Source organism: Eurosta solidaginis, chromosome 4 (assembly GCF_040869045.1).
Source record: "Eurosta solidaginis isolate ZX-2024a chromosome 4, ASM4086904v1, whole genome shotgun sequence".
Classification (NCBI taxonomy): Eukaryota; Metazoa; Arthropoda; class Insecta; order Diptera; family Tephritidae; genus Eurosta; species Eurosta solidaginis.
Window position 1 is genome coordinate 158714401 of NC_090322.1, and position 24830 is coordinate 158739230.

At 37.5% G+C, this 24830-nt stretch overlaps 1 protein-coding gene across 1 annotated transcript in view; it reads left to right on the forward strand.

The window, feature by feature from the left end:
- The first annotated feature begins 833 nt into the window (after positions 1-833).
- LOC137250546 (cholecystokinin receptor type A-like) overlaps positions 834-24830 on the forward strand; it is a 553728-nt gene continuing 529731 nt past the window's right edge. Inside the window, exon 1 of the mRNA XM_067783530.1 lies at positions 834-1614. Coding sequence (XP_067639631.1) covers positions 1038-1614 — 577 coding nt within the window. The 5' untranslated portion in view covers positions 834-1037. The remainder of the gene's footprint in view (positions 1615-24830) is intronic.

Here is a 24830-nt window from a genome sequence, read left to right on the forward strand (position 1 = left end):
CACGTTGAGCTTCCATGACAGCTTACTGTCTAAGATGATTCCTAGATACTTTCTGCAAAGTTTCTCCTGTAGGGTCACCCCTCCTAACTTAGGCCTGACCCAACTTGGGATCAGACAATTAAATAAAAGTGTTGGACGCGTCAAATTTCTATTGATAGTCATAAGTAAGACCAACTGAACCTTAATCTGCTTATGCTAAGCCTCACATTTTTGGAAATTTAACGCGCCCAACGCTTTTATTTAATTGTCTGATCAACGACGTAGATTGATGAGGAGTGTGGTGACTAGTACCTAGGATCTACCTAATTATTTTCCAGCTTTTAATATTATTATTACTTGCAAGTATTGTTTTCAATAAAATCGTTCAACTTAAAACATTTTATTTTTTATTTTTGTTTATGGTATGAACGTTTCATACGAAATCTATGTCTGATTTTGAAAATAGAATAATCATTGAAATGCAGTGATTAGAATAGTCTAAATAAATGCACTATTGAAATAGCGAAAAACGATTAATAAACGTACAAAAATCATATATCCGGATAGTCTCCAAACACAGTTTTCACTGAGAAACTTTCATGGGAAAAAAATATTCGGAGTGTTTGCCAAATCACTGCCGTTTAAAAAACGTTTTCTTAATTGAAAATCTTGTGGCGGGGGGGGGGGGGGGGGTAAGTGGGGCAAGTTTCTAATACACCAAGGCAGCCGCTATAGCAATATAATTTTTACTACTAATTTTATTAAAATTACATTTTTTTCTATACTAATCCTCTACGCAGGTAAACCTTATTTAACAACCCAAATACATACATATTTATTTACAGCAAATAAGTGAATTAAAAAAAAAATACTAAAAAATATACAACAATAAAATCATTCTAACAAAAATAAAGGAATACAAATACAAATCATATAGAAAAATCCACCTTGATTAAAAAAAATTGTCTTGTGTCAAAAGTGCTCAAAAGTTAATCAAGCCGTGAAATCCTCTATTTCATTGTTTCTAAATTGCAAAGGCTTATTTATGTACTTACATAATGTCAGTTCAAACGAATGAATATAAAGACTTGCTTACATTTATTGCCAACAATACTTCTCTTACTAACAATGTCATATCACTTGCATTAACCCAAATCAATGAAACGTTCACGCCGACAAACAATAAAACAACAAATTCATTGATGAGACTGGCTATAAATATGTATGCAACTATACATGACAATGACACAATGTCGTCAATTGTCACTCCTACAGTGGAAAAAATAAAGGAAGCCGATTTCAATAATATAAACAGTACAATAAAACCAAATGAAAACCGCACCGCTGAAATTGTGACAGTCGCTATGAAACCAAGAATTTCCACCGAAATGCCTATCTGGCTAATACCATGTTACAGTGTTATATTACTTATTGGCATAATTGGCAATTTGTTGGTTATATCGACATTAGTACAAAATCGTCGTATGCGCACCATAACGAATCTGTTTTTATTCAACTTGGCTATATCCGATTTGTTGTTGGGTGTGCTCTGTATGCCGGTAACGCTTGTGGGTACGTTGTTGCGACATTTCATATTTGGACAATTCTTTTGCAAACTTATACAATTTTCACAGGGTAAGTAAAAGCACTTCTGTACATTTGAGATTAATTATGTGAGAATACATTTTTATTTATATTAATGTAAGCTTTAAGCAAAATAATAGCATTACAAATATCAAAATTAAGTGCTTTTAATTGTACACAATATAAAAAGGCAAGTGGCTCTTTCCTTTCCGCAGACATTTTTTTTTTTTTGGCCGAAATCTGGATTAACAAAGAATAATTGCAAAAAGGATTCAAAAATGAAAAAAAAAAGATGCTCCCGGAGTAATAGGGACAGTCACTCAATTGTAGTCAGCATACGTGGTCAGCATCTGCAAGAGAGATGAATTTTTATTGAGCAGCTTTTCATGGCAGAAATACACTCAAAGTGTTTGCTAAATTACTGCCTAGGGGCGAAACCGCTAATTGAAAAAAAATGTTTGATATTGCTTTGCCCTGGACTTAAACTCATTATCTAAGGTTTGGTAGGCCGAGCACGATACCAACAAACCATGACGGCCGCTTGTATGTAGATCTGCTGAAATTTGCGCATCACTTCTACCACAATATAAAACAAGTACGGAAGGCTAAGTTCGGGTGTAACCGAACATTACATACACAGTTTAGAGCTATGCAGGTAAAATAAGGGAAAATCACCATGTAGGAAAATGAACCTAGGGTAACCCTGGAATGTGTTTGTATGACATGTGTATCAAATGGAAGGTATAAAAGAGTATTTTGAGAGGTAGTAGGCCATAGTTCTATGGGTGGACGCCATTTTGCGATATCGCCATAAAGGTGGACCAGAGGTGACTCTAGTATTTGTTTGTACGATATGGGTATCAAATGAAAGGTGTTAATGAGTATTTTAAAAGGGAGTGGGCCTTAGTTCTATAGGTGGACGCCTTTTCGGGATATCGTTATAAAGGCGGACCAGGGGTGACTCTAGAATGCGTTTGTACAATATGGGCATCATACGAAAGGTGATAATGAGTAATTTAAAAGGGAGTGGGCCTTAGTTCTATAGGTGGACGTCTTTCCGAGATATCGCCATAAAGGTGGACCAAGGGTGACTCTATAATGTGTTTGTACGATATGGGTATCACATTAGAGGTAGTAATGAGGGTTTTAAAAGGGAGTGGTAGTAGTTGTATATGTGAAGGCGTTTTCGAGATATCGACCAAAATGTGGACCAGGGTGATCCAGCACATCATCTGTCGGGTACCGCTAATTTATTTATATATGTAATACCACGAACAGTATTCCTGCCAAGATTCCAAGGGCTTTTGATTTCGCCCTGCAGAACTTTTTCATTTTCTTCTACTTAATATGGTAGTTGTCACACACATTTTACAAAGTTTTTTTCTAAGGTTATTTTTTGCGTCAATAAACCAATCCAATTACCATGATTCATCCCTTTTTTCGTATTTGGAATAGAATTGTGGCATTTTTTCATTTTTCGTAATTTTCGATATCGAAAAAATGAGTTCAGGTAAGTACGTGGACTGAGTTTAGTAAACATATATCGATTTTTGCTCAAGTTATCGTGTTAACGGCCGAGCGGAAGGACAGACGGTCGACTGTGTATAAAACTGGGCGTGGCTTCAACCGATTTCGCCCTTTTTCACAGAAAACAGTTATCGTCCTAGAATCTAAGCCTCTTCCAAATTTCACAAAGATTGGTAAATTTTTGTTCGAGTTATGGCGTTAAAAGTATCCTAGACCAATTAAATGAAAAGGGGCGGAGCCACGCCCATTTTGAAATTTTCTTTTATTTTTGTATATTGTTGCAACATATCATTACTGGAGTTGAATGTTGACATAATTTACTTATATACTGTAAAGATATTAACTTTTCTTTTAAAATTTGAGTTAAAAATTTTTTTTTTTAAAAAGTGGGCGTTCTCCGATTTTGCTAATTTTTATTAAGCAGACATATAGTAATAAGAGTACGTTCCTGCAAAATTTCATCATGATATCTTCAACGACTGCCAAATTACAGCTTACAAAACTTCTAAATTACCTTCTTTTAAAAGTGGGCGGTGCCACGCCCATTGTCCAAAATTTTACTAGTTTTCTGTTCTGCGTAATAAATTCAACTCACCTACCAAGTTTCATGGCTTAATCCGTATTTGGTAATGAATTATCGAACTTTTTCGATTTTTCGAAATTTTCCATATCAAAAAGTGGGCGTGGTTATTGTCCGATATCGTTCATTTTAACCAGCGCTCTGAGATGAGTGCCCAGGAACCTACGTACCAAATTTCATCAAGATACCTCAAAATTTACTCAAGTTATCGGGTTAACGGACGGACGGACGGACGGGCATGGCTCAATCAATTTTTTTTTTGATACTGATGATTTTGATTAATGGAAGTCTATATCTATCTCGATTCCTTTATACCTGTACAACCACCCGTTATCCAATCAGAGTTAATATACTCTATGAGCTCTGCTCAACTGAGTATAAACAAGTAAGGAAGGCTAAGTTCGGGTGTAACCGAACATTACATACTCAGTTGAGAGCTGTGGAGACAATGTAAGGGAAAATCACCATGTTGTAAAAAGAACCTAGGGTAACCCTGGAATGTGTTTGTATGACATGTGTATCAAATGGAAGGTATTAAAGAGTATTTTAAGAGGAAGTGGGCCATATTTCTATAGATTGACGCCATTTAGGCATATCGCCATAAAGGTGGCCAGGCCTGACTCTAGAATGCGTTTGTACGATATGGCTATCAAATGAAAGGTGCTAAAAGGGAGTGGGCCTTAGTTCTACAGGTGGACGCCTTTTCGAGATATCGCCATAAAGGTGGACTAGGGGTGACCCTAGAATTTATTTTGTACGATATGGGCATCAATTGAAAGGTGTTAATGAGTATTTTATAAGGGCGTGGGCCTTAGTTCTATAGGTGGACACCTTTTCGAGATATCGCCATAAAGGTGGACCAGGGGTGACTCTAGATTTTGTTTGTAAGATATGAGTATCAAATGAAACGTGTTAATGATAATTTTAAAAGGGAGTGGGCCTAAGTTCTATAGGTGGACACCTTTTCGAGATATCGCCATAAAGGTGGACCAGGGGTGACTCTAGAATTTATTTTGTACGATATGGGTATCAAATGAAAGGTATTAATGAGTATTTTAAAAGGGAGTGGGCCTAAGTTCTATAGGTGGACACCTTTTCGAGATATCGCCATAAATGTGGACCAGGGGTGACTCTAGAATTTGTTTGTACGATATGGGTATCAAATGAAAGTTGCTAAAAGGGCGTGGGCCTTAGTTCTATAGGTGGACACCTTTTCGAGATATCGCCATAAAGGTGGACCAGGGGTGACTCTAGATTTTGTTTGTAAGATATGAGTATCAAATGAAACGTGTTAATGATAATTTTAAAAGGGAGTGGGCCTAAGTTCTATAGGTGGACACCTTTTCGAGATATCGCCATAAAGGTGGACCAGGGGTGACTCTAGAATTTATTTTGTACGATATGGGTATCAAATGAAAGGTATTAATGAGCATTTTAAAAGGGAGTGGGCCTAAGTTCTATAGGTGGACACCTTTTCGAGATATCGCCATAAAGGTGGACCAGGGGTGACTCTAGAATTTATTTTGTACGATATGGGCATCAAATGAAAGGTGTTAATGAGTATTTTAAGAGGGCGTGGGTCTTAGTTCTATATGTGGACGCCTTTTCGAGATATCGCCATAAAGGTGGACCAGGGGTGACTCTAGAATTTGTTTGTATGATATGAGTATCAAATGAAAGGTGTTAGTGAGTATTTTAAGAGGGCGTGGGCCTTAGTTCTATATGTGGACGCCTTTTCGAGATATCGCCATAAAGGTGGACCAGGGGTGACTCTAGAATTTGTTTGTACGATATGAGTATCAAATGAAAGGTGTTAGTGAGTATTTTAAGAGGGCGTGGGCCTTAGTTCTATATGTGGACGCCTTTTCGAGATATCGCCATAAAGGTGGACCAGGGGTGACTATAGAATTTGTTTGTACGATATGGGCATTAAATGAAAGGTGTTAATGAGTATTTTAAGAGGGCGTGGGCCTTAGTTCTATATGTGGACGCCTTTTCGAGATATCGCCATAAAGGTGGACTAGGGGTGACTCTAGAATTTGTTTGTACGATATTAGTATCAAATGAAAGGTGTTAATGAGTATTTTAAGAGGGCGTGGGTCTTAGTTCTATATGTGGACGCCTTTTCGAGATATCGCCATAAAGGTGGACCAGGGGTGACTATAGAATTTGTTTGTACGATATGAGTATCAAATGAAAGGTGTTAGTGAGTATTTTAAGAGGGCGTGGGCCTTAGTTCTATATGTGGACGCCTTTTCGAGATATCGCCATAAAGGTGGACCAGGGGTGACTCTAGAATTTGTTTGTACGATATGAGTATCAAATGAAAGGTGTTAGTGAGTATTTTAAGAGGGCGTGGGCCTTAGTTCTATATGTGGACGCCTTTTCGAGATATCGCCATAAAGGTGGACCAGGGGTGACTATAGAATTTGTTTGTACGATATGGGCATTAAATGAAAGGTGTTAATGAGTATTTTAAGAGGTCGTGGGCCTTAGTTCTATATGTGGACGCCTTTTCGAGATATCGCCATAAAGGTGGACTAGGGGTGACTCTAGAATTTGTTTGTACGATATTAGTATCAAATGAAAGGCGTTAATGAGTATTTTAAGAGGGCGTGGGCCTTAGTTCTATATGTGGACGCCTTTTCGAGATATCGTCATAAATGTGGAACAGGGGTGACTCTAGAATTAGTTTGTACTATATGGGTATCAAATGAAAGGTGTTAATGAGTGTTTTAAAAGGGAGTGGGCCTTAGTTCTATGGGTGGACGCCTTTTCGGGATATCGCCATAAACGTGGACCAGGGGTGACTCTAGAATTTGTTTCGATATGAGTATCAAATGAAAGGCGTTAATGAGTATATTAAAAGTTAGTTCTATAGTTCTATAGGTGGACGCCTTTTCGAGATATCGCCCGATCAGGGGTGACTCTAGAATTTGTTTGTACGATATGGGTATCAAATGAAAGGTGTTAATGAGTATTTTAAAAAGGCGTGGGCCTTAGTTCTATAGGTGGACGCCTTTTCAAGATATCTCCATAAAGGCAGACCAGGGGTGACTCTAGAATTTGTTTGTACGATATGGGTATCAAATGAAAGGTGTTAATGAGTATTTTAAAAAGGAGTGCACCTTAGTTCTATATGTGGACGCCTTTTCGAGATATCGCCATAAACGTGGACCAGGCGTGTCTCTAGAATGTGCTTGTACGATATGGGTATCAAATTAAAGGTATTAATGAGGGTTTTAAAAGGGAGGGCCCTTAGTTGTATATGTGAAGGCGTTTTCGAGATATCGACCAAAATGTGGACCAGGGTGATCCAGAACACCATCTGTCGGGTACCGCTAATTTATTTATATATGTAATACCACGAACAGTATTCCTTTCAAGATTCCAAGGGCTTTTGATTTCGCCCTGCAAAACTTTTTCATTTTCTTCTACTTAACCCATTAGTGCATAAAGTTTATCCATATACTTATAATAAATTTCAGTGAAAATTACGGGTTGTGGAGATCACATTTATCAAGTAGTGAGAGCAAAGTTACACATTTGTCTGTAGTTTGTTGTAAACGAACCGTCCGATTTATCGAACGCTATGCACACCGGCACCTTAAGCTACCTCATGAGAAATAAAAAAGTGTTAAGGCTTCTAGCAAAATTTATTTAAAATATTACTGAAAATAAGGAAATATAAATACAATACTGTTATATAAACATATATTTGTTTATTGGGCGCTACATGATACCTCATGAGACACTTCGGATGGAGACCTACTTCATATTTGAGGCACTTGTATTTCAACTTCCCTTCACACTTATTTGCACGCCGGCGTTCTGAATCTATTGGAACAATTCAATAGTTCAGGCAATCAAAACGTGTATTGGATAATGGTGTAGCTGGTTTTCGTCCTTGATGTAGTGGAGTTCCGCGCGTCACAAGCAGAGTTCGAGCTACATGCCTCCTAAATGCAAACAAGGAGTCCGTGTCTTTATTGCCTCGGTAGCCTCGGTCTTCTCCTTTAAGCATTTTTACATATTTCAGAGGACAATTTTCTGTGCGATTAGCTCGTAAAGTACCAGTTGCATAAAATGCTATTTCTCGGAGGTGCTTCATCAAACTTAGAGATGTAAAGAAATTGTCAAAGTATATTTTTATCCCATTATCAGATGGTAACTTTACTTCTCAACACTTCTTCCTGTGTACAAATTAAGGCAACCATATATCCAGTGCTTGCACACAAAGCCCAATTTTCAAATCCAAATCTAATGGGATTTCCCCTTATAAATTGTTTAGCGTAGTGGTTTCCGTAATACGGAATAATGCTTTCATCGAATCTGTAATGTTCCTCTATGACGTGGGGCTTTTGGAAAGAATTCCCTAGGCTATCTAGTAATGGACGCAATTTATACAGTCTGTCAGAAGATGAGCCTATTTGGCTATTGTCATTGATGTGCAAGTTTTGGAGTATTGATTCGAACCTGTTATATCTTATATTTTCGGAAAGCCGTTTTGGAACATCGTTGTCTCTGGAAAAATGAAGTCGTTTATTTGGTAACTAGGCGTATCCTGATAGTAGCATTCCTCCCAAAATGACACAAAATTTCATCTTCAGTAATCATTAGCTGTTTATTCCTCTGCCCGGCGTAAATATTGGTTTGCTCCACAATTTGTTTGATCAAATCCTCTTCTTATGACGTTTGTGGGCTGAATTCTGTACAAGTAAAATTTGGAATATCTTTGTTCCATAAGTCAACCCTCCTTTTCTTGGCTGGCTGTAGCCATTTCTTCAAGGTCGAGAGTGGTTCATCATCCTCGCATTCGCTATACGAGGAGGCCTCGTGCAAACGCTGATCTTGATTAGATCTTTTATTTGTACGAAAAGGACGGAGTTCGCAATAATTTATGTCCTAAGTGGTTCAAATTACCGTTGTGCTCTTCATCCGATTTGTCACTGTCTTCATCTGTGGCTTGACCTTCAAGTTCGATTGGTGGCTCTACATAAATAATGTTTCCATTTTCAGAATTTCATCACCGCTCCAAAAGGCTCAAAATTTCGTCTACTGTCAATCTAAAAAAAGCAACAGACCAATAAACTTAGAGCTTGCCATGCATAACGTTCGATATATCGGACGTCACAACTAAATACTTCAGAAAATGTTTCCTAATAACGCAAACTTCGTAATTTTTCATGCTTTGCTTAGCAACACACCCATACACTAATAAAAACTTGTAACTAAAAAATTTTTCTGAAAATATACCAAAAAAATGTAACAAAATATTTTACCCTTTGCGTGAAAATTTCTGCTTGCAATCCGCTATACTGTAAAATGTAAAATAACGGAAACTTTTTATGACGGATCGATAAACGAAGGTTTGCCATTGTTAAAGAAATAATTTCCTTTCGACTACACCATTTAAGCCTCCACACATCACGAACTTGATGCATACAAATTTAATTTTATTAACGTCCGATATATCGAAAGTTATGCTGTAATGGGTTAATATGGTAGGTGTCAGACCCATTTTACCAAGTTTTTTTCTAAAGTTATATTTTGCGTCAATAGACCAATACAATTACCATGTTTCATCCCTTTTTTCGTATTTGTTATATAATTATGGCATTTTCTTCATTTTTCGTAATTTTCGATATCGAAATAGTGGGCGTGGTCATAGTCGGATTTCGGCCATTTTTTACACCAACACAAAGTGAGTTCAGGTAAGTACGTGGACTGAGTTTAGTAAAGATATATCGATTTTTGCTCAAGTTATCGTGTTAACGGCCGAGCGGAAGGACAGACGGTCGACTGTGTATAAAAACTGGGCGTGGCTTCAACCGATTTCGCCCTTTTTCACAGAAAACAGTTATCGTCCTAGAATCTAAGCCTCTACCAAATTTCACAAGGATTGGTAAATTTTTGTTCGACTTATGGCATTAAAATTATCCTAGACAAATTAAATGAAAAAGGGCGGAGCCACGCCCATTTTGAAATTTTCTTTTATTTTTGTATATTGTTGCAACATATCATTACTGGAGTTGAATGTTGACATAATTTACTTATATACTGTAAAGATATTAACTTTTCTTTTAAAATTTGAATTAAAAAATTTTTTTTTTAAAAAGTGGGCGTTCTCCGATTTTGCTAATTTTTATTATGCAGACATATAGTAATAAGAGTAACGTTCCTGCAAAATTTCATCATGATATCTTCAACGACTGCCAATTACAGCTTACAAAACTTCTAAATTACCTTCTTTTAAAAGTGGGCGGTGCCACGCCCATTGTCCAAAATTTTACTAGTTTTCTATTCTGCGTAATAAATTCAACTCACCTACCAAGTTTCATGGCTTAATCCGTATTTGGTAATGAATTATCGAACTTTTTCGATTTTTCGAAATTTTCCATATCGAAAAAGTGGGCGTGGTTATTATCCGATATCGTTCATTTTAAACAGCGATCTGAGATGAGTGCCCAGGAACCTACGTACCAAATTTCATCAAGATACCTCAAAATTTACTCAAGTTATCGGGTTAACGGGCGGACGGACGGACGGACATGGCTCAATCAAATTTTTTTTCGATACTGATGATTTTGATTAATGGAAGTCTATATCTATCTCGATTCCTTTATACCTGTACAACCACCCGTTATCCAATCAAATTTCATATACTCTATGAGCTCTGCTCAACTGAGTATAAACAAGTAGGGAAGGCTAAGTTCGGGTGTAACCGAACATTACATACTCAGTTGAGAGCTGTGGAGACAAAGTAAGGGTATGTATCAAATGGAAGGTATTAAAGAGTATTTTAAGAGGAAGTGGGCCATAGTTCTATAGATTGACGTCATTTAGGCATATCGCCATAAAGGTGGCCAAGCCTGACTCTAGAATGCGTTTGTACGACATGGGTATCAAATGAAAGTTGCTAAAAGGGAGTGGACCTTAGTTCTATAGGTGGACACCTTTTCGAGATATCGCCATAAAGGTGGACCAGGGGTGAATCTAGGATTTATTTTGTACGATATGGATAACAAATGAAAGGTATTAATGAGTATTTTAAAAGGGCGTGGGCCTTAGTTCTACAGGTGGACGCCTTTTCGAGATATCGCCATAAAGGTGGACCAGGGGTGACTCTAGAATTTATTTTGTACGATATGGGTATCAAATGAAAGGTATTAATGAGTATTTTATAAGGGCGTGGGCCTAAGTTCTATAGATGGACGCCTTTTCGAGATATCGCCATAAAGATGGACCAGGGGTGACTCTAGAATTTATTTTGTACGATATGGGCATCAAATGAAACGTGTTAATGATAATTTTAAAAGGGAGTGGGCTTAAGTTCTATAGGTGGACGCCTTTTCGAGATATCGCCATAAAGATGGACCAGGGTTGACTCTAGAATTTGTTTCAATATGAGTATCAAATGAAAGGCGTTAATGAGTATATTAAAAGTTAGTTCTATAGTTCTATATGTGGACGCCTTTTCGAGATATCGCCATAAAGGTGGACCAGGGGTGACTCTAGAATTTGTTTGTACGATATGAGTATCAAATGAAAGGTGTTAATGAGTATTTTAAGAGGGCGTGGGTCTTAGTTCTATATGTGGACGCGTTTTCGAGATATCGCCATAAAGGTGGACCAGGGGTGACTCTAGAATTTGTTTGTAAGATATGAGTATCAAATGAAACGTGTTAATGATAATTTTAAAACGGAGTGAGCCTAAGTTCTATAGGTGAACGCCTTTTCGAGATATCGCCATAAATGTGGACCAGGGGTGACTCTAGAATTTGTTTGTACGATATGGGTATCAAATGAAAGTTGCTAAAAGGGAGTGGGCCTAAGTTCTATAGGTGGACGCCTTTTCGAGATATCGCCATAAAGATGGACCAGGGGTGACTCTAGAATTTGTTTCAATATGAGTATCAAATGAAAGGCGTTAATGAGTATATTAAAAGTTAGTTCTATAGTTCTATATGTGGACGCCTTTTCGAGATATCGCCATAAAGGTGGACCAGGGGTGACTCTAGAATTTATTTTGTACGATATGGGTATCAAATGAAAGTTATTAATGAGTATTTTAAAAGGGCGTGGGCCTAAGTTCTATAGATGGACGCCTTTTCGAGATATCGCCATAAAGATGGACCAGGGGTGACTCTAGGAATTGTTTGTACGATATGAGTATCAAATGAAAGGTGTTAATGAGTATTTTAAGAGGGCGTGGGCCTTAGTTCTATATGTGGACGCCTTTTCGAGATATCGCCATAAATGTGGACCAGGGGTGACTCTAGAATTAGTTTGAACTATATGGGTATCAAATGAAAGGTGTTAATGAGTATTTTAAAAGCGAGTGGGCCTTAGTTCTATAGGTGGAATCTTGAAAACCCTTTTCGGAATATCGTTACAAAAGTGGACCAGGGCTGACTCTAGAATGCGTTTGTACAATATGGGTATCAAACGAAAGGTGTTAATAAGTGTTTTAAAAGGGAGTGGGCCTTAGTTCTATGGGTGGACGCCTTTTCGGGATATCGCCATAAACGTGGACCAGGGGTGACTCTAGAATTTGTTTCGATATGAGTATCAAATGAAAGGCGTTAATGAGTATATTAAAAGTTAGTTCTATAGTTCTATAGGTGGACGCCTTTTCGAGATATCGCCCGACCAGTGGTGACTCTAGAATTTGTTTGTACGATATGGGTATCAAATGAAAGGTGTTAATGAGTATTTTAAAAAGGCGTGGGCCTTAGTTCTATAGGTGGGCGCCTTTTCAAGATATCGCCATAAAGGTGGACCAGGGGTGACTCTAGAATTTGTTTGTACGATATGGATATCAAATAAAAGATGTTAATGAGTATTTTAAAAGGGCGTGGGCCTTAGTTCTATAGGTGGGTGCCTTTTCGAGATATCGCCATAAAGGTGGACCAGTGGTGCCTCTAGAATGTGGTTGTACGGTATGGGTATCAAATTAAAGGTAATAATGAGGGTTTTAAAAGGGAGTCGCCCTTAGTTGTATATGTGAAGGCGTTTTCGAGATCTCGACCAAAATGTGGACCAGGGTGATCCAGAACATCATCTGTCGAGTAAAGCTAATTTATTTATATATAATACCACGAACAGTATTCCTTTCAAGATTCCAAGGGCTTTTGATTTCGCAAAAGTTTTTTTTTAAAGTTATATTTTGCGTCAATAGACCAATACAATTACCATGTTTCATCCCTTTTTTCGTATTTGGTATATAATTATGGCATTTTCTTCATTTTTCGTAATTTTCGATATCGAAAAAGTGGGCGTGGTCATAGTCGGATTTCGGCCATTTTTTACACCAATACAAAGTGAGTTCAGATAAGTACGTCAACTGAGTTTAGTACAGATATATCGATTTTTGCTCAAGTTATCGTGTTAACGGCCGAGCGGAAGGACAGACGGTCGACTGTGTATAAAAACTGGGCGTGGCTTCAACCGATTTCGCCCTTTTTCACAGAAAACAGTTATCGTCCTAGAATCTAAGCCTCTACCAAATTTCACAAGGATTGGTAAATTTTTGTTCGACTTATGGCATTAAAAGTATCCTAGACAAATTAAATGAAAAAGGGCGGAGCCACGCCCATTTTGAAATTTCCTTTTATTTTTGTATTTTGTTGCAACATATCATTACTGGAGTTGAATGTTGACATAATTTACTTATATACTGTAAAGATATTAACTTTTCTTTTAAAATTTGAATTAGAAAATTTTTTTTTTAAAAAGTGGGCGTTCTCCGATTTTGCTAATTTTTATTAAGCAGACATATAGTAATAAGAGTAACGTTCCTGCCAAATTTCATCATGATATCTTCAACGACTGCCAAATTACAGTTTACAAAACTTCTAAATTACCTTCTTTTAAAAGTGGGCGGTGACACGCCCATTGTCCAAAATTTAACTAGTTTTCTATTCTGCGTAATAAATTCAACTCACCTACCAAGTTTCATGGCTTAATCCGTATTTGGTAATGAATTATCGCACTTTTTCGATTTTTCGAAATTTTCGATATCGAAAAAGTGGGCGTGGTTATTGTCCGATATCGTTCATTTTAAATAGCGATCTGAGATGAGTGCCCAGAAACCTACATACCAAATTTCATCAAGATACCTCAAAATTTACTCAAGTTATCGTGTTAACGGACAGACGGACGGACGGACGGACGGACATGGCTCAATCGAATTTTTTTCGATACTGATGATTTTGATATATGGAAGTCTATATCTATCTGGATTCCTTTATACCTGTACAACCAACCGTTATCCGATCAAAGTTAATATACTCTGTGAGCTCTGCTCAACTGAGTATAAAAATGTTACGTATACGCACTGGTATCCGCCTTTTTAATTGGTTCGGATACGTTCAGTGTTGCCAGAATTTTTTCAGAAAAATCGCTGGATTTACAAAAATTAAAGCCAAACAAGGCTAAATAAAATTTTTTAGGGCTAAGAAAAAAACTAAAAGTTTGAGGCAACTTTCTATGCCTTTTATTAATTTTTTTCATAAAAACATAACAGAATAAAAGTTTAAATTAATTTTGACTCTTATTTCATAAAAAATAAAAAAACTATTTATGTTTGTTTAATGTTATGTTCAATTTATACGTAATATTTAAAAATTCATGAGCTTAACACCGGCTTATAATAATTGAATATTCAATTATTATGTTTCTTTAAGAGAAACTGAAAAGAAAGAAACATTTACTGGCATATTGCGATGGTACCATTTCGATTGATTCGTGGTTCGAATCTCTGTGAAACATTTGAAAATATTATGAAACTGCCTGATGATGATCAGGCATCTGATAAGGGTTCTCGCGCTAGGTCTCCGAATATATTCTGATAACATAAACAGCTCAGTTGGTCTATGTGTGACCTGTATTGACCGGCCAGTTCAACCTAATCTAACCTGACTCCATATACCTCTGAAGAGATTAAGGTCGAGCTTCACTTTAAATTTGCGTTGTACTTATTTTTAGTTTGTCTCACTCTCTCGAGTCTTCGGTCTTCTAGATATCCCTCTGTTTGTGATATTTATTGACGCTATTGTCTTCGATTTTTCTAGTGTACCCTTACAAGTTTTGCAAAGTTTTCAATGACAATAAATTTATAGCGCTGCTTCCGCTATTCACAAATATATAATAATTTTTTTGGATGTATTTGATTAGCGAGACAGGCTCATATTGTAGATTTGTTAATTTTTCTTTTGTATCAACGACAAAAGAAAAATTGTGTTAGGCAAAAACTCTTATCAGGCGTTGCTTATAACGCAGTGCTACAAATCCAACGTCATTGTTCAAGTTCTGTTGAACAAGCTGAAATTTGAGATAAAAAATATAAAGCATATATTCTAAAGTGTATATCAAAGGAATAGCAACAAAAAGGCAAAAGCTGGAATAAAATTACAAATCATACATTAAGGCATTCAAATGACTAAATGAATAAAGGCATTTCTTAACACCAGTAATACTGCAGAGAGATAAGGGTTTTAGAGGCGTTGGTTGCACATTGCCATTGGAAAGATGGTTGGATCATTTGGGAACACTTTAAAAGTGGGATAAGTAGGAGTTTAACCCATAAATGTATCTAGATTGAAGTTCAGATTGGGTGACGTGCTCCTCCCTGGAGAGATTGCTTTCAAATGCGAGTTTATGGTATTTGTCTTCAAGGACGGGGTTCAAAAGGCAACGGATGTTTCTGAAGACCTTGTCATGGTCCTTTTTTTCAAACGGCTGGATTCTTACGTGCCAGATTTCTTCATAGTGCTTACGAAGATGACTTCTTGAGCTCATGGATGTGAGTCCTCATCAATCACATGCCTGTTGGAATGCCAGGTTTCTGGGTATTCCACAGCAAATGTTTGTTGAGCATTTCATTTCACTCCTGTATGGGGAGTATTCCCGCCACACTGTGTACGTGATTTTCTGGGGACATAAAAAGATATCCCGTGACAGTCCTGAGCGCTTTGTTTTTACAGGCTTGATATTTTCTCCAGTGCGTTTGTTTTAGGCTCGGCGACCATATTGGGAAGGTTTGGCATATTGCTTTTTAGGAGGTCATGAGCGTTTCTCTATCTTTACCTCCAGTGCGGCCGGAAAGAAATTTGAGGATTTTGTTGCGACTCTGGAGTTAAGGTCCAATTGTGGCTGCATGTTTGCCAAAGTATAGAACCTGATCAAACATCAAACCCAGTATTTTTGGTTATAGGGCAGTCGATAGCGTAATGCTATCGACGTGGATGTCCAATATGGTCGACATTTGCTTTGCGTATGCAGTAAATAAGTTCGCCGTGGATTTGGTCCTTAACAATGTCAAATTTCGCGAGGAGATTGGAAAGATAAGCAAGACAATTTTTGATTTTGTAGCATAGCTCATTGATGTATGGGACCTGTTGGCATAACCATTATCCTGCAGTCATCGGCGTAGGAAACGATGGTAGCTCCTTCTGGCGCGTAAACGAGTTTCAATGTGTAATTCTTATACATAAGTGAAGACAGAAAACCACTATGCGGCTCCCCTTGTTAAATTATTCTCGGTTAAGTTGTTACTTGCCTGCCGATCACAAATATTATGTGCAGTCCGAATTTTAAGACTGGGACGAAGTGTTGATGTTTCCAAATCTTGCAGTAACGTGCCGTGTTTGAATGTGTCGAAGGTTTTTGAAACGTTTGGTACTATAGGTACTGTTTTATGGTAAGGATGTTTATTCAGTCCACAATTTAAGTGTGTATTGATGGCGTTAAGCGTGGTGGTGGTACTATGTAATTTTTGGAAAACAAGCTGATGATTGGAAAGCCGTGGATTTGCAGTGAAATAAGAAGCTTTGCTACTGGCGATAGGAGAGCTATTGGTCGATAGGAGTCTCCTATTTTTGATGGTTTGCCAGGCTTTAATAGCGGTACCTCCCTAGCCGTGTGACATTTTTAGGGATGGCGAAAGTGGACATAAGGCAGGTTGAAAACGAACGCTATGGATTTAAATCCTTCTTGGCCGATATTTTTAACCGTCGGCTTGGGAATTCCGCCTGCTTTGGGTGGTTAAGTATGTTCGATGGCTTCTTCGACCTCTTTGGTTGTGATGGAAATAATGAACACACTGCGTGTGTATGTTTGTGTGCGCGTCTGTTGGACATCCGTCGAGATTTTTCAATCGTGGAGTAATTGAAAAGCGATGAATATTCGCTATTTTAATGATCGAAATACAGTCGGTGGCTTGCCAAACCTTTGCCGAGAAGCCACTCTGGTATCGAAAAATTTTCTAGATTTTTTCGATGGTCAGTTGAGTCGCGCAGCTTTGACAAGGTAGCGCATTGCCCTTATCTTCTACAATGGCTACTGCCTATTTTTAACTGTGCATATGTAACAATTTTATCCAATATAAATGCGTATTTTTGTTGAGTCATGGAAGCATTTTTTTGGCTTTATATTCATATGTACATTGCAACTTCACAATAAAATGCAATATTCAGAATGAAAAAAAGTTTGTTTGTATTGAAAGCAAATATTCAACTAAGATCAATATTTTTAAGTTTTAAGCTGCCAAGCAAACAATGCGCCATTTGTATACATACATATATAAGTATGTATATATATGTATCTTTATTAGAGAGTTTCAAAAAAAGTGTTTAGGCATAAAGAAATCGAGATGGATATAACTGTCGGTGCTGACCATTTTAATATGAGGAAGATTAAAATGGTCTGCACCGAAAAAGATTTTGATTCGCCTGTCCACACCTTAACAAGATAACTTGAGTGAAGATTAAGATATTTTTGTGAACTTGAATAAACATTGAGATATAATTATGAAATTTTGTATACCGGCTTACCTGGAAGCAGAGTAGGATGGTTTTGAAAACGGGCGCCCGCTTAACTATATCGAAAATTTCGAAGTACGAAAAAAGTGATAATAAGGTAATACCGAAGACCCATAAGTTGATAATAATTGGTGAGTGAGTTGACTTTATGACGCAAAATTGAAATTTTATAATTTTTGAAAATGGGCATGACACGACCTATATTAAAATGAAGAAAATTTAAGAGTTTTGAGAGTCGCAAATAAAAATCCCTCAAAGAAAGAATTGAAATTTGGCAAGGATGTTTTCATTTCTAATGTTTATTGACTAATTAAAAATTTTGCAAAACCGGTTGACTACCACGCCAACTCAAAATGTGTGTTTTTAAGTCTAATGCCAACAAACCGTTGTTGTCTACCAAAAATCAACTCTCTGATGAATCAGGCGGCCCGTGATATACAGGCCTGGGCATCTAGAATCGCGTTAACCGCCAAATATATAATATCTCTAATTGGACTAAGCCTTCACTTGGAGGGGTAGCCCTACTAGAAAAATACAGCAAAAAATATCTAGGAATTATTCTAGACAGTAAGTTGTCAGGAAGTGAGAGCAACCTCCGCGGCAATATATGCATGCAAGATGCTGCTAGGATACACGCAGAGACTATCACCCAAATTATCTCATTGGGTATTTACGGGAATTGTCAAGCCGGAGTTCTTGTTTGGTGGACAGCCATATAGAAATACGTTTACCAAAAAACTAGGGCGTAGTCGTACGGGAAACGCTAAAGTCTATCACGACAGACCTAATGACCAAACATATTACGTTTGCCGTTTGAAATTGGCCATAGTAGCATAGCTCCATCTGACATAGAGAGAAGGGACTATATGGTGGCGTACTTGAGCTTAGGAGGACATATGGGGACCCAAATAGAGCCAAAGTTCTAAGGTAAGTGTGCGGAAATGGCGGAACATACTATGCACATGCATACCGTTAGTTCCAAAGTAACGGAATTGGTCGGTCCTGCTGTTTACTGAATCGATCCAGAAATAAGTAGATCATACAGGCCGTCAGATCCCTTCAACGTCTTTCTGGTGGAAATTGTAGCCGTGAGGAAAGCAGAAAAAAATCTGAAGGAAATGTGTTTTACCTGCAGTCGCGTTAATATGGATATTGATAGTCAGGTGGCGATCAAAGCAATAATGTCTAATGTCATACAGTACCTCATCAAGAAATTGTCTGAATTGCAAATAAAGCAGTGAGAATTTGTTCCGGCCGGACCTCTTAAATTCCCAGCCATATAGGTATAGATGGGAAAGAAAAAGCCGATGAGCTGGCAAAGAAGGGTATAGCACTCGATGAGTCGTCGGTAGATTTCACAATCCATTTTGCGAGACATCGAAATACGATCCATGAAGCAGGAAAGACGTGGATAGAAGCAAAAGGCTGCAAAAATGTCTAAGATCATGTGCAAAGCCTATGTCGTTAAACTGACAAAGTTGCTCATATCTATAATGAAAGTGTACTTAAGGCTCATGATGGGCATATTAGCTGGACACTGCATTCCTGCGTCACATGCTTATAACAAAACCTCCCCAGTAACATCAAATGTAGGAAGTGCGAGCAGCAGAAAGAAACGGTTGGCATGTTCATGTGTGTTCATGTCCTGCGCTCGAGCTACTGAGAGCGGCGGAGTTTCCAGATCTCGAGTCAGCTTTTAAGCTAGATCCATGAAAACTTCTAGCATTTACAAAGCGGACGGATTTTTTTTTATAATATACTATGGACCCGAAACTCGATTTTAGACTTCATATTGAAACTTGCGTGAATAGTACTTTGGCCTTTGTTAAACGTTGGTCTAAAGAATTTAATGACCCATACGTTACAAAAACTCTTTTTACATCATTGGTCAAACCTACTTTGGAATATGCTTCAATAACTTGGAATCCGCGTTATCTGGTTCATTCTGACAAGCTGGAATCGGTCCAGAAACAATTTTTGCTTTTCGCTTTAAAATATTTACCATGGGACCCTTTTAAAAATCTTCCCCCCTATTGCAGCTGGTTAAAATTAATACAGCTGCCCACATTGCAGAGCCGCAGGGAGATGCTTGGCGTCTTATTTATTGTTAAATTAATAAGAGGGTCAATAAATAGTCCATTTTTGTTTGGCGAAATTAAGTTTAACGTTCCTATTAGGCCATCTAGACATTTTCAATCAATTTTTGTAGCTACATGCAGGTCGAATTATGAAATGCACGAACCACTTCACTGTTTATGTCGTGATTTTAATAAACACTGTAAAAATTTAGATGTCAGCGACTCGTTTCTTGGTATTAAAAAATACCTTTTAACTATATTAAATTTGTAATTCGAAATGAAGCAAAGAACGCTAAACCGTGATATACTGTTCAACCCTCTGTTTCAAATTTGAAGTACCAGTTACTTGAAATTTGTTTGCAAAATTGCGTAGTGATCATTATTTTTATATGTAATGAAATTCTGTATAAATTCTATTCTGTATATATTTTATCTACTATTAATTTTATTTATTGTCAATTTCAAAAATTATTATTTACTAGCTCCTTCATGAGTACATTTTAACCCATTTACAACATTTTATCTTTTGCTTACTTCTAAGTCTTTAAGTCTTTAATTGGAATTAATTTAAAATTGATGACTGATTATGTTGTTTGTATCATGTATTATATCTGAGATTTAGTGCCGGTATATTTGGTCTGTGTTGTTTAATTTGTAGACTGATAAATAAATAAATAAATAAATAGGTGCTGGTCCATAATTGGAGTTTTTAACGTTTGGTCGTCAAACAAGTTCTAGCAACACTATGGACAAATTCAGGCTATGTAAGTGAGGTCTTTATTAAGCGGCCAGTTAAACCTAACCTAAAATAGAATGGCTTCAAAATGGGTATGTCATAATTTATTTTTAGTTAATCCTTTTATGATACTTTTAATGCTATAAAGGAACAAAAGTCGAACGATCCTAACGAAATTTGGTAGGAGCATTGTCTTTTCTAAAAAAAATTTTTCTTGTAAAAATTGGCGAAATCGGTTGAAAATCACGCATACTTTTTATACCGTTCGTCTGTTAACATGATAGCTTGAATAAAAATTAAACTATTGTAACGAATATTAGCAGCACTAACGGATCTTATCATCTCTAAGCCGATGCTAAGCAGTGACTTGTTTGCACATCAATAATTCAATCATTATGTCTACACATATGTACGTACACGCAGCGGAGAAGCAACGCACAAACACATGCAGATATCTTATCTGAGATGCTCGCAAAAATATGCAATTATAATTGTGGAAGTGTCGCTCACAAATGCACGCGCAAATGAGAGCTATACACGTGCATCTGTAGTTATAATTATATGGCAGTAACTAAGTAAATTCTGGAAGAGCCTAGAACTATGCAAACGAGAAATCATAGAGTAAAAGAGGCCGCAACAGTAGAGGCACGACAATCAGATTCATTTAAGCAAGCTATTGTTTGTGAAGTATCAGTGTTATTGTGAAGTACTTTAATAAAGACCATTTTGCATTATTAAATATTGGAGCTATTTATTCAACAATTTAGCGATACGAACATTAGTAGAAGATTTCGAAGAAGCGGAATTTCAGTAAATTCGTTACAATATCTTCAATTTAGTGCACGAACTTATTTGAACTGGAAATATATTGATTTTTAGAAGGAAGAAATGAAATTATAGCCACGCCCACTTTTTTGATATCGAAAACTTCGTTGAATGAAGAAACTAGGAAAACTCATTAACAAATACTCAAAAACTGAAAAGGCATAAGGTAGAAGCAAATTTAAAATTCTTGAAATCGAATATGAAAAGCTTTTGGTATTGTTGCAACTAAGCAGAAGTATGTTAGGGTTGATGACCACGCCCACTCTTCAAAGTAAATTTTAAATGCAAATTCATTATGATACGTTACTGGATTAACTGTGATATGTTCGGGAAAAGTAAGGAATTTCTTTTTGTTTTTGTTTTCCCGCACTTGCCAGGATAAGACTATAAGGGGTGATGCAGCTGTCATATTTAGAAGTAGCAAGTACATAAGTCCTAGAAAGCTTCTAGTATTTGCCCAGAAGGCGGAGTTATTTTAGAACATAGGTCCTGGTTTTTGATGGGCTTTTTCAGTGTGGACGTTAAATAAACTGTTGATAGCACTACGAACTCATTAAGTCTATATGAGGTCATTGACCGGCCAGTTCAACCTAACCAAATCTTTCGTTATATAAAGCATTAAGTTAGTCCCCAGCCCACCTTTAATTTACTTATGCAAACTGAAGGAAGATGTTTGGTTTTAAATATCCTTAAAGGCATAACTATCGAACGAGCAAATTTACCTTGAAAAACATTCTAGTAGGCACACCTGGCGAAAAAACTTTTTTGTAAAGCTTTCAGTTCTCTACCAAAATACGTACAATGATTTATATCACACTAACCAGTACTGTTGCTGTCTTCCACAAAAGAGTCGACGCATTCACGCTTTGTCAGCTAAATCACAACTGATGGATATAAATTAGAGACTGTGAAGGATTTCTTCCCCAGAACACCATCTACCAATAAGGCGAGAGTACTCCCTTAAAGAAAGAGAAAGGAAATGCTGAAGAAACAGTTTCTGCTGAATATACATAAACCTGGGCATCCCAATAGATATCCTCAATGGACTCAAGGGGTTATCTCTGCAAGCATTATGTGGAAATGAGGCACATGAGAACGCAGCTATATGTAGAATAATAACAAAAACAGTTCCTTAGTGATATTCATAAAAATGTGTCGGACCTCTATGCCAGGAATTTCCTGGCGAGCCCCGTTCTTGAAGATAAGTACTTTGAACCCACAGACGAGGAAAGCAATCTTCAACTTCAATCTGGATGCTAAAATAGGACACACATCCCCCGTTAGGGGATATTTATAACAATTTATGAGTGATCGCACCTATTGGACGGGCCGCAGCAATTCTAAAACAACAACAACAACAACATCACCAAGTATTTTGTTTATTTGTGAGCAAGCATTAACAGCAAAAATAATGTCAGTTTAGAAATCAAACGTAGACCAACTCTTCTCAACAAGTGATGATTTGTACTGAGTAGGCAATTGAAAAGTTAAGTCCCCTCTCAAAGAACGAAAACCACGCTCTAAAAGTCCCGCATCATATCTATATTGATGTATGGCTTGGAATCATGAACGGTCTAGAGAAAAGATGAGATGGCCCTTGAAGTGTTCTACTTACATAAAGAAAAGTTCACCGGAAGAATTATGGCTCTGCCCGTGATACTGACGGCGAGCATCGACGGCGGCATGATGATAAGCTTCATGGGCTTTGCGCAAATATGAGAATAGTGCAGCGAATAGAAACACAAACTTCGAGAGCTAGGTCATGCTATGCGAATGGGCAAAGACGCTCCGGTCAATTGACACCGCAGTTTGGAAGCAGAAGAATTTGCGACAGGCTGGTGGAGGAAAATTTGACGCCCCTTGGTGCTCCCAAAAGGCGTCAGTTATCGTGAAACAGGGATAGCTGGCGTGACTTTCTATGACGGTTAAGCGTAAACTAATGATAATGAACTTGTGCGATAGTTTCGCATATCAGAAATTGTTAAATCAAATTTCACAATACAATTTTTCAGGGAAAACTAAAAGAAAGATGCCAACCTATTTAAGGCCTCATATTTTTAGAGACATGGCTTCAAACCCAAAAAATCTCTTGATCATTGTTCCAAGGAAAAAAAGAAATGTTTTTTTTACGCTCTAATATAATGTTTTCAGATCAAGATATTTACAATTTGACTTATTTGCGCATGTATGTGGATTCAAAAGTCAAACTATCATTAATTTTGCGAATACAAAAATAAAGCATGCATTTGCTAGGTGACTACCAGCTTGAGCAAGTTACTAGCTTCGTCGATTTCGGTGTCACAATGGACCCTAAACTAGACTTCAAATATAATACTGAAACTTGTGTGACTCGATCTAGAGGTGTGTTAGCTTTCATTAAGCGATGGTCAAAAGAATTTATGGAGCTTTACGTCACAAAAGCACTCTTTACTGCCTTAGTTCGACCGATACCAGAATACGCGTCAATTGTTTGGAACACACCGTATCAGATTTATCGTGACAAGCTGGAATCGGTTCAAAAACAGTTCCTACTTTTTGCTTTAAGTCACTTATTGTGGGATCCTACAAGGAATCTTCCATCCTATAATAGCCGGTTGAAGCTTATTAAACTTCCTTCCCTTGAGAGCCGCAGGGAAATGTTGGGTGTATTGTTCAAGGTGAAATTATTGGGAGGTATTGTGAATAGCCCATTTTTACTTAGTGAGATAAAGATTAATGTCCCTATGAGGCCATCAAGATATTTTCAACCACTCTTCCTGAGTACATGCAGATCTAAGTTTGAAATGCACGAAGCTTTTCGTTGTTTGTGTCTGGATTTCAGCAAGCACTACGTTAATTTCAATATCTCAGACTCGCCTTTCTTAATAAAGAAAAGTATACTATTTAACCTAAATTATAAAATCCTTATCTAATGCAAGCACAGGCAAATCAAAATACATGAAAGTGTAACAAGAGCATACGCCTAAAAAATACATTACAAAAACGTACTGGTCACTGCGTCATCTACAACATACATTACATTTCACGAGAGCTCCCTACTGGGCAAACAGCTCCCTCATGAGCATTTCGCGTTGGCTCCTTTATGAGCGCTTCACGTCGGCTCCCTAATGGGCACACAGCTCCTTTCTGAGCAATTTTCGTCCTTCAGAGATCCTCACGACGGCTGCCTGCTACCCCAGCGGGTTAGGGGTTCAGAATATTCCCGCGGCAGGTATGCCTGTCGTAAGAGGTGACTAAAATACCAGATTCAAGGGGCTGCGTAGCGCAACCTTTCAGGTTGCCAGCGCAATATATAGCTTCTCCAAACCCAATTGTCAACCTCAGCTATCCGCGGCGAATCCTGTTTTACTAACAGACGAAGCTCTGGCGACCCCAAGCTCCTCATCGAACCTAGGGGTGGGGATGGAGGGATGGCCTGAAGGTTTAATGTGGCCACATAAATCGTTCCCGAGATGGTCGGGCTAGCACCTTAATGGTGCTGTGGTACCGGAGCGTACCGGATCTGTATCCGGGAAAGGACCATTAAATCGGTAATACTCCCCAAAGCTTTCGGGGAGCAACCTTATCGCTACAACAACAACAACAACAGCTGCCTGCTTGGGCATACGTATAAAAATTGATGCACAACAATCTATCCTTCTTATAAATTTGTAGAATAAATATGTTCTTTATATCGCATATACTACATATTTTAATTA